This window comes from Schistocerca serialis, chromosome 7 (assembly GCF_023864345.2).
Source record: "Schistocerca serialis cubense isolate TAMUIC-IGC-003099 chromosome 7, iqSchSeri2.2, whole genome shotgun sequence".
In the NCBI taxonomy this organism is placed as follows: Eukaryota; Metazoa; Arthropoda; class Insecta; order Orthoptera; family Acrididae; genus Schistocerca; species Schistocerca serialis.
The window spans coordinates 248,198,547-248,209,621 of record NC_064644.1 but is presented as its reverse complement, the minus strand read 5'-3'; the positions used below and the strand labels follow the sequence as shown (position 1 = coordinate 248,209,621).

Below are 11,075 nucleotides of genomic sequence, written 5' to 3'. Positions count from 1 at the left end.
TTCATATGCATCTGTTGCCAAGTGGACAAATAAGTTTAAATTTCGATCCGACATCTGCATCTATCTACATTTACATCTATACTCTGCAAACCACTGTGAGGTGCGTGGCAGGGGTACGTCCCATTGTACCATTTATTAGGATTTCTTCCTGTTCCATTCATGTATGGAGCACGGAGAGAATGATTGTTTGAATGCCTCTGTACGTGCAGTAATTATTTCTAGCGTTATCCTCACGATCCCTATGTGAGCGTTACAAAGAGTGTTGTAGTATATAGCTAGATTAATCATTGAAATTAAGTTCTTAAAACTTTGTTAATGGACTTTCTTGTGATAGTGGTCGGCCCAGATGTGCCACCACCCCAGGAATTACTAAGAAAGTGCATGAAATGCATGTCTGTGTGATAAGCGGTGTTTCTTACAAATCGTTGTTCGAGAAAACAGAAAAGTATCACAGATTTTACAACATCGTAATACCAAAGAAATTATTTTTGAAGGGTGTAAAGATATGCGCGTCACGTCTATGATGTGTATTGTTTTGGGTTATTTGTACGTCCAAATTTATTAAAATTCAAAATCGATGTGTATTTGTTATCAAAATTTATATTTCATATCAAAACTTCGACAGAAATGAAAAAAATTATAGCTCTACGGCTAGGACTTTTTGAAGCATTACACGCTGTGCACCACTGATACACAAGTTACGTGTGACAATTTAAGAAAAAATATTTAAGGGAAGAGAGTAATGTGTTTTGAAAATATGCTGCCATGCTGGACTCGTGAAGAATATAACACAAATAGGCAGTGACAGCTTTTAAATAATGTCTGGTACGTGATGTGTGACAAATGTGATTCTAGGGGTTCTGATTCTACAATCTCGTTCTGATCCGTAAGGTGACAGGGTTATAGAAAATATGGTTACTTAAGCTTCTATTCCGAGAACACAATCAAAGTAGCAGTTATGTCAGATAAAATGACCAACAGCTTCCGGAGCTACGTAGGACTTGACGATCAGGATTTGCAGGTACTTTCTTGTTTAGAGCACTCTATCATTCGCAGCATAAAAGATTCATTAATTAGTGGATATTTCTTTATCTTTTAACAGAATACTAGTGGAGAGGATTCCATCACCGAGCTAAACCCAAGAATCTTAGCGGGTTGGTAATTATTTAGTACAGTTATGCATTACTTGAAGGTCCTTGTGAAATTACATTGTTGTGAATTTACAGGTGAAGTCGTCATCGCAGAAGCACAGAATGTCTTAATGTTTGCTCCAGTGAGTGAACAGAAACATGGCAAATCTGGAACACTTTATGTCACCAATTTCAAATTATCATTTGTCACCACAGACGATCGGGCACAAGAGGTATGTCGTTGTATTTAAAGTTTTTATAGGCTGTTGCCTTTTGGGCAGCCAATGTACCTTACAACTCAAACAGTTCATTTCGATAACGTTCTATGAAAACTGTCAATTCACACTAGTTATAGGGTTATTTCTAGAAATTGACATGTAGAAACTTTTCTTGTTTTGTTTTTGTTCAATTTGTCAATTATGAATTGATGGTTTTAGTGTGATTTGGTGGGAGCGTAGGGATTAGTAGTTGTGACTTTGGTATAGACTGTTTTACAAAAGTAAGACTGCACTGCTCTTTTACCCATGGCAGTCAATGTACCATGACATTGTACCATGACATTGTTCACTTACTAGTAGCCCCACCAAAAACCTGAACCTACAGGCCTTACACATCGTGTTAGCACTTAATGCTTTGAACATTATACAGTAAAATAACATAATGATGGACAGATTGTAGTGCAATGGGAAAAATGTTCTCAGCATATTTAAATTGTTGTAATTGTACCTCAGAACTGACAGAACAGTGAGCATGCAGTGCTTGAGAAAAGAACTGTGATTGACTTTCATTTGGCCCTCAAGGGCTAGACTTGCTGAATTATCAAGCGCAAAGCTGTATTAAATGAAGTATAGTTAACGTACAGTATTTTATTGTCAGCATGACAATTTTCTTAGTAAGTGATTACAGTGCTGATACTGGACCCGGGTATCAGGCATATTAGTCCAACAGTGAAATAAGTAGCAAATTTTTTATGCCTCCCACAACTTTCTATATCATTTTTAGCTCACAGATATTGCCAAAACAGCATTATTTCTGAAGTAGGACTTCAATGCACCTGTGCATTTTATTGCTTGAGCTAAGTGATGTGGCAAAATGAGAAAACACTTTACTCTCATTGGAAGGAAGGTGGTTGAAATCTCTATGGAACCATGTAGGTTTTCTGTAGTTTTCTCAAACCACCTAAAGTACATGCTGGGATAGTTGTTCTGCTTTCAGTGTGTTACTATAGTAGGCCTAATATCTGTTTCAACTGTAGCTGTATTTACTTGCAAACATTGTGCCTGTCATTTACACATAAAATTAGAGATGTAGGATATTGGTAACCACTAGGTTTAGAATTTTACTCTTTTAGAGTAGATTGATAATTATCTGCATAAGCAGCCTCATAAGAAAATTTTTCGGTTTACTTCTTTGCCATGTATGATGTGCATGAGTAAGGTGTGTGTGTTGACCAACCATTTGATCTCTCCTACCTTTCCTTAGATTCTTTTGTGACCTAGATATGTCAAATCCAGGCTTTGTCATATAGCTTGGTGTGATTATACTAATGTGAGGTGTTCCTAGAAATGGAAACTTGTTTGGCAAATGAAGCTGTCATCGTATTATTGTCTTTGCACCATGAATGTCTTCCAGATCTTTCACAAAGGAAAATTATTCTGCAAAGTGCTGCACACCTCATACTGTGTTTTGATAACTTGTTTATCAATTATGTACGTGAGAATTCACACACACACACACACACACACACACACACACACACACACACACACACACACACCAGTTCCAGCATTCTCCTCTTGCAAGTATTAAGGCATTGAAATTTATTCAGTCCATTCAGAATCTTAATCTTCCCAGACTTATCATCCGGGTTTCCACAGTCTGCTGGAGCTATTTTAGATGTCAAGATTAAAGTTTTAAACTTTACAGTTTCCTTAAAATCTCTCCTCTGATATCAAGAGATTGACGTAAATCAAATTATTGCTTTAATGTCACTTTCACAAATTTTAAGTGGGTCATTCCATATCAAATCACCCAATAAAAAATAAATTTTACACCCACCTCCTTAGATTTTCATGAAATTTGTCTCAAATGGTTCTAATGCCATCCTGACAACACCTGCAAATTTTTTTTGCTGTATCTCTTATAGTTTTTTTTAAATAAATTTTTAAAGTTTTTATATTTTGCATTTTCCAAACCTTTGGAAATGGTAAATTTAATTTGTATTCAAAACTTTAAAATTGCTTATCTTAAAAACTCTTTTAGATAACATCATGAATTTTTGCAGCAAGTTTATTTATTATACATATTTGAAGATAAAAATGATACTATTAAAATATATTAATATTTTCTATGAAAAAAATATATATATATGCATTTTTTTTCTTTTTTTTAACGGATGTTTTGTTTTATAAGAATTGCAATATCTAGAGTCTCAGACCTGATAGAATGCTCAAATTTGTTTTAATTTACTCTTAAACATATAGGCTACTCGATAAAACAAAAATAATGATGGCTTTTTAACATGTTTATTAATTATAGTAGATTACATTAGAATTATGTACAAAGATAGTGTTCTTACAACACTTATGTATAACCCAACTGATTGCTTGAAACATTGAATTTTTTGAGTAATTTTGTCTTTTTAATAAACATTAATGCTGATTCAAACTGTTTTTCCACTTCATCCAAGAGCTTTCAGTTCTTTTGATACAGTTTTTTTTGAAGTAATTCGTTCTTCCAGTGCCGCTTGATTGATGTGCGTCTACTGCACAGACTATGTGCTCCAAAGGCAATATGCAAGAATCTTCTCTTTCTGGCCAATAAAATGATGCAGCTGGTCCTGAAGGATGTAGAAATAGAATTTCTGCATCTTCTTCATCATTGAATATTGTTTTTACCTGTCCAAAGTACCAGTTACCATCTTGATTTGCATGGTTCAACACGAACCCAATCAGAAGAAGAATGGAAAGAAAAGACTAAGGAGGGTTTTACACTACCTGTAGTCCTTCTAATTTCAAGCTTGTTTGTTGGAAGTGGTTTGAAGTTATGAAAACTTCTTGTTCCAGGAATGGTTCGGGTTGCTGAAAAAACGTTTTTCTAGTTTTAACCGTAGCAAATCAGCTTCTTTTTTGTCAATAAAGTGAAAATGAATGTTTTCAATATTTTTTTCACAAAACTTGTACACATCGATTGCTGTCATTATTTGTTCTTCATCTGAAAGCTGTAGACTGGCGTTCCTTAAAATTCTTTTAATAGTTCCTCCTAGGCCATCACAAATTGGATTCCCATGACTTGTTGCAAAAAAAGAGTGTTGGGCCTTCAAATTAAAGTCTCTCAAGTGTTCAGTCAAATTTTTAAAACTGTTTCTATTTTTGTACTGCCCAGCACAACCATCTGTAAAGTAGTGAACTGAGTCAATGTCAGTATGATGTAATGACAGCCACTTTGTATTTTCTTTTTGTACAAAGTTAACAAAACCAGTGTCATGTTCTTGGTCATCACTAATAAAACAGTGGTTGGAAACAAAAACATTGTTTTCCTCAATTCTTAGGAAAACTCCAACTGGGTGTAGAGTACAACCACCTCTATTCCAGTGGTAACTTTGGATCTCATTTTGTATAACAAAGGAATAATTTTCACTGAAATCCATCACAATAATTGCTGTTTTGGGTGGTGGGTCTTCTTTCAATCTTTTAAAGGCTGCTGATTGGGATTTTGCTATAAACGAGTGCGGGGTGAGCTTTTCCAATGACCTAACCAATAAAGAAATGTAGTCTTCAACACTGATAGACTGTTTGATCATTTCTTCTTCTAAATCATAATCTTCACTTAGTTTTTCAATTAAGTACTCAGTTAGTTCAGCATTTGCAGGACAGCTGTCGCAATGATGTAGCATGCAGTTTTGGTTTTCTGTGTTGCACACAAGCATCTTAATTAGGTCTTTATAAGATTCTTCAATTTTCACAGCATCCAATAATAGTTTAACATTCTGGTGGATACTGCATACACATACAGTGTGTGTGCCTGCAGCACCAGCAAGGATACACCATTTAGGTCTCAAGAAACAAAATTTTGAAAATCCTACCTTGGGATTATCCCATTTGAAAGAATAATAGAGTTCTCTCAAGTTACACAAAATGAGTCTTTTTTGCATGTACACATTTTTTTGAACACTTACTTTGTCTTTTGTTCCAGGTAGCACTCTGGAACTTCCATCCTTTTCATAAAAATCTGTTACAAGTCTTACTGTATTTTCAGAAAGAGTTTTACCTTTTTATGGACCAGGAGTTTCCAAAATACCCTTTTCAGATTTTAGCTTTCTAGCTTGTCGCACCATGTACTCACTCACATTAAATTCTTTCATCACTTCATTTCGTCTCCAAGGATCTGGAGCCAAGGTCAGAATCTGGATTTTTCTAGACCTCCAACAGATGACATCTTCTCTTTCATAAGAGAAATCATTACATCAAAATCCTTTGCTTTCTCAACCACACTTGTATCTTCTTCGTCATCATCAGAACTTGGTGCATCATATTTTAATGCTTTTGAAACCGCCTTTTTAGCAGTCTTTTCAATACTACTAACCTTCCTTTTAAAATAAGACCCTTTACTTTGTTCTGACAAGCCTGAAGCTTTATCAGTGTTAAACCTAAATTATCAAGAGCAATGTTTGTTTGTACGAGGGATTCATTTCTGGATTCCAATGATTCTAATTTAACCATGACTTCATCATCTGTTTCACTTTCATTGACTTCAACTCTTAATTTTTCCTCACAAAAGTTACGGCATGTTGAGCAAAGCTTTTGTCCAGGTTTTATGCTACTATTTTTTGTCAGTAATTGTTTAGAAAGATCCAAGCCTACACTTCTCAACAACTTTTGATGGGCTTTTTGTGTTTTCTTTTTAGTGGGTCTACACATGTTGTTTGACACTTTTCAAAAACATTTAAAAAGTAGTAGCTGTGGTGTGAACATATATTCTTAAATTCACACAGATTAATTCCAGATCGTAAGTGGATCAAATTTTTTTCTTCCTCACTCAATTCAGGTACCGGTTGTAACTTTTTTGAAGGTGTGTAGGTTGTTTGGAAACAGTCAGATTTTTTAAATAACCCTACGCTACAGGTTTGAATATCTGACATACTGATTTCACTTTTGGTCTGATTACTGTTCTGGTTACTTTTATAGGATATTGGAAAAGAATCTCTGTAAACTAAGTAACAGTACTTACTGAAAGTTTGAATAAACTTAATAAAATACTATCCAAGCACTATTTAACACTGTAATAATTTTTTACTTCAAAACACAGGATTAACAAATCAAAATCCAAGCATACATTGTTACTCCAAGAAGACAAAAACTTATTTTTGGTGTCTAAGTCACTTGGTACTTTTTATTTTTAAAATATAATTAATATTATTTAAAAAATTAGATAACTATTGAACAGGTTAAAAAGCCAGCATAATTTTTCTTTTATCTAATAGCCTATACAATTAAGAGTATTTTAAAACAAATTTGAGCTTTCTATCAGGTCGGAGACTCTAGATATTGCAGTTTTTGTATACTTGTAATTTTTTTTCATTTGGAAGATTTTAATATATCTTTATGGTAATTTTTTTTAACATTTAGATATAATACACAAACTTATTCCAAAATTTCATACTGATATCTTGAGTATTCTTTAACATACAATTTTTTTTTAGTTGTGAGGACACGTTTAAGTTAAGATTTCCGACTGCTGAAACAACGCCAAATCTAAAAACTTTAAAAATTTATATAAAAAAAACTATAAGAGATAGAGCAAAAAAACTTTACAAGTGCTTTCAGGATGATAAAAGAAGTAATTGTACCAAGTTTCATCAAAATCTGACATGCTTGGTGTCAAGGCCTGGGTGACTTGACATGGAATGACCCAAGTCTTAGTAGTTACAGTAGAAAGAGAATACCATTTATCTCCTTGTTATTTTGGTACCCACATGCTTGACACCTATTGCAGCTGCATCTACATCTACACTCTGCAAACCACTGTGAAGAGCTTGGCAGAGGATATGTCCCATTGTACCATTTATTAGGGTTTCTTCCCGTTTCATTGACATATGGAGTGCGGGAAGAGTGATTCTTTGAAGACCTCTGTGCATGCTGTAATTATTCTAATCTTGTCCACGCAAACCCTATGTGAGCAATACATAGGAGTTGTTGTATATTTCTAGAGTCCTCATTGAAATTTGGTTCTTGAAACTTTGTAAGTAGACTTTCTCATGCTAGTTTACATCTATCTTCACAAGTCTGCCAGTTCACTTTCTTCAGCATCTCTTGACACTCTCCCAAAGCTCAAACAAACTCGCGACCATTTGTGCTGCTCTTCTTGTGTACATTCAATATCCCCTGTTAGCCTTATTTGGTACAGGTCCCACACACTGGAGCAATATTGTAGAATGGACCGCCTGAGTGATTTGTAAGCAATCTCCTCTGCAGGCTGATTGCACTTGCCCAGTAGTCTACTAGTAAACTGTAATCTACCACCACGACTTAGCCTATGTGATTGTTCCATTTCTTATACCTACCAAGTGTTACATCCAAATATTTGTACGAGTTGGCTGTTTCCAGTTTTGACTAACTGATATTATAGTCACAGGATACTGTGTTTTTTCATTTTGTGAATTGCACAATTTACATTTCTGGACACTTAAAGCAAGTTTCCAATCTTAGCACCACTTTGAAATTTTATCAAGACCTGACTGAATATTTATGCAGCTTCTTTCAGACAGAACTTCAATGTAGATAACTGCATCATCTACAAAAAGTCTGAGGTTACTATTAATATTGCTCACAGGATAATTAATATACAATATGAACAGCAAGGGTCCCAACAAAGTTCCCTGGGGCACACCTGAAGTTTCTGTGTTACAACCAGAGTTAGGATTTTTATGTGCAAATTTCAGATGAGGAAAGGAAGGGAAATGTGCTAGAATGAGGTAAAATGGGAAAAGGGAACTGATTTACTCAAGTGATTCAACTAATTCTAGGTTATTGAGCTATAAACAAGTACGTCAAATCATTACCCATCAGACGAAGGAAAAATAAACTTGAAGCTGTTGTATTTATTTAAATTTAGTCTGTTTCTGTTAGCGTTTAGAATGCCTATGTAAATGCTTAAGCTTGTTTCAACATCCACAGAAACCAGTGGTGCAAATTTTGTATTAATTCCAAATGGCATCTCTAGATGTGAGACCAGAGTGAAGTTTGTCTTTGGCAAAGCCGTGTAACTGCTCCCTGATGCAAGCAAAATATTCCATTGTCCCTGCCCCTGCAAGATCGTGTTATACTCAAAACATTCTCGGTTTTCTTGCTACGTCAATTTGGGATAAAATCTCAAGCTTTTGACAATAGCCTCCATCGTCAGGAGCATTGACTGTCTCCACTGAAGTTGTCGTGGCCTTATATAGCTCGTGGACGGCTTCAGATTTGTCAGCTTGTGATTGGTCGGTGATAACATACTGCTGTCGCAGGCAGTGCCACCACTTCTGTGAGAACGTAAACCCTTCAAGGAATGTCTGTGCTGCTTCTCTGCATCAAGCGCTCGTTTCCATGCATTGCTCAGATAGTATCTGCTATAGTGGTTAAAGTGCTTCTCGCTCATTCTTACTTCAACAGCCTCTTCAATAACAGAATCCCAGTATGTGGACGCATGGGACAAAATTTTTGTTTCCTCAAACATTATTTTATGTTTGTTCATGAGGCTTTGCTCCGCAATTGCCGATTTCTCCAGTTCTGTATTTTTAATATGCCATTGGTGTTCTGTACAGCGGTCTGAAATGGTATATTGATTCGAAATCATATACAAATGGAATTAAACTCACAAGTCATTTCTCATAGAAATAATAAAGTGCGCTCAGAAAGAGTACTGAAAAGCTTACAGTAAAAATAAATAAATAAATAAATTACAGGCATGGTTGGAGGAAAAAGGGATACCCAAAGAGTTTTAATTTACACTAAGAAAAAAGTGCGCACCTAAATACCCTAACCCTGATTATATCTGTGTACGGCTGTGTGTGTGTGTGTGTGTGTGTGTGTGTGTGTGTGTGTGTGTGTGTGTGTGTGTGTTGAAACCATGCTCTATATTTTTATGTTACTTTTCATGAGTATGGGGTAAAATAGTAATGCTGTACTTTAATTATACTGTGCAACTTTGACTACAACTGTCAACTGGCTACTACATTTCTTGTCTTCCTCTCTTCTTCCAATATGTATGTTTGTTGAGCAGCTCTGTAATCAATGTATGTTCTTCATTACTTTCTGTTTTATTTTGTAGGACTCCTTAAGTCAGCAAAACTCACTTTTAGCAGAAAATGAAGTTTGTCTTTCAAATGTTGATATTGTGTATCAAGTTTTTGGTGACAAGAAAAAGAAATTGATTCCCGGCAGTAATGTGTCCACTAATAAGGTTAAAGGGATATACATAATTTGCAAGGTTGGTACAATTAATTTTTATACTGTTGAACTTCATAGTATTAGAACTCCATACAAGTCAGTAATGAATTTTTGTTGCCTTTATTTTCAGAATATGAGGGTACTTTCCTTTAGCTTCAAATTCTCACCTGTAGGGCATGGAAAAATGCTGACAAATGCATTGCTTCATCATGCTTTTCCTTCCAGACATCATTTGTTGTTTGCTTATGATTACAGGTAAGTTGAAGCCTCTCTCTATCTCTCTCCCCCTCCCTCCCCCTCCCTCTCTCCCTCCCCCTCCCTCTCTCCCTCCCCCCCCTCCCCACCTCCCAGCCTCTCCCCGTCTCCCCCTTCTCTCTCACTCTCACTCTTGAAGCAAGCACATTAAAATTGGTCAATGTGAAGACATGACAGAATGGCAGACAGGAGCTATCTTGTTTGGACATGTCCATTACTGCCAGTTGAATAAAGTTGTCCAGTTTCATGTATCGAAGCAGTCAGTCAGTCTACAAGGAATATTGAATCACTCACAGCCATTCAACACTATGTAAGAAAAGTGGCTGTAAAAACACTAATGACAGGGACTAGAGATGCCTTGACAACGAAAATTGCTTTAAAATTCAGTGTGAATTGCTGGTATCAATCAATGCGGGTCCACCTCTACCAGTTTCTAGGCAAATATTGCGAGAGGAACTGCATACAGTGTCTTTTGTAACATTTTCTGCTACTGCTGCAGAAAGTGACAGAATAAATCTTGACTGCTGTGTCTACACTGATCTGGTTTCAATCAAACTTGAACTTGGCACACATGTCATGTGTTGTCTGGAAAGAATCGTTGTGAGGGTAAGAACTACCTATGTGTGAAAGGGGTGTGTTGAAAAAAGCAGTGTAACCCATGAGAATGAGAGCACTTAGTGACCTACAACAAATTATACCCATAATTTCAAACCTTTATGACACTTTTTATCGTTGACAATCCCCACAAAATGATGAAAAGAAAAAACTTAATCACTTACTACATTTCCACTGTTGTTGCAGTAAAACTGCCCCATGAAGTGTGACTTTTAATTTATGACTTTTTTACTACTAAGTGCATTCGTGACACTTTTTTGCAGATGGTATTTACGTATGCCACTGAATGTACTTGCAAAATTATGTTAGTGTATGACACACACATTTCAGGAAATATGACATCCTAAACACAGAGATACATGAAAAACTGTAGCATCGTGCATGGGGAGAAGATGATAGGACAGTGAGGGTGGAAACTGTTGGGTGCAGGGTGTGGGGACAGTTTGTTACCGTTGATCTCATCTCCCACCGTGTTTATTTGCAGCCCTCTGCCAACGCATCTGTCTATCTTTCCATGCTCCACTCCTGTTTTGTTCCTTTTTTCCCCACCTCCCTGCCCCTCAGCCTGCTGATGTTGTGCCTGTTGGCAGTCTAGTCCGTGCACACTCCAGCAGACAGCGTTCATCGCACACTCCAGCAGACAGCG

General features: G+C 36.1%; 1 protein-coding gene across 2 annotated transcripts in view; it reads left to right on the top strand.

The window, feature by feature from the left end:
* Positions 1–490: 490 nt before the first annotated feature.
* Positions 491–11,075, top strand: part of LOC126412281 (myotubularin-related protein 10-B) — a 124,489-nt gene continuing 113,904 nt past the window's right edge. The window contains exons 1-5 of one of the 2 annotated variants that reach the window (XM_050081792.1): positions 491–1,021; positions 1,103–1,154; positions 1,227–1,363; positions 9,441–9,599; positions 9,690–9,814. In XM_050081792.1, the coding sequence (XP_049937749.1) occupies positions 959–1,021; positions 1,103–1,154; positions 1,227–1,363; positions 9,441–9,599; positions 9,690–9,814 (536 nt within the window). In that variant the 5' untranslated portion in view covers positions 491–958. The remainder of the gene's footprint in view (positions 1,022–1,102; positions 1,155–1,226; positions 1,364–9,440; positions 9,600–9,689; positions 9,815–11,075) is intronic. The other variant, XM_050081791.1, reaches the window with a different exon arrangement.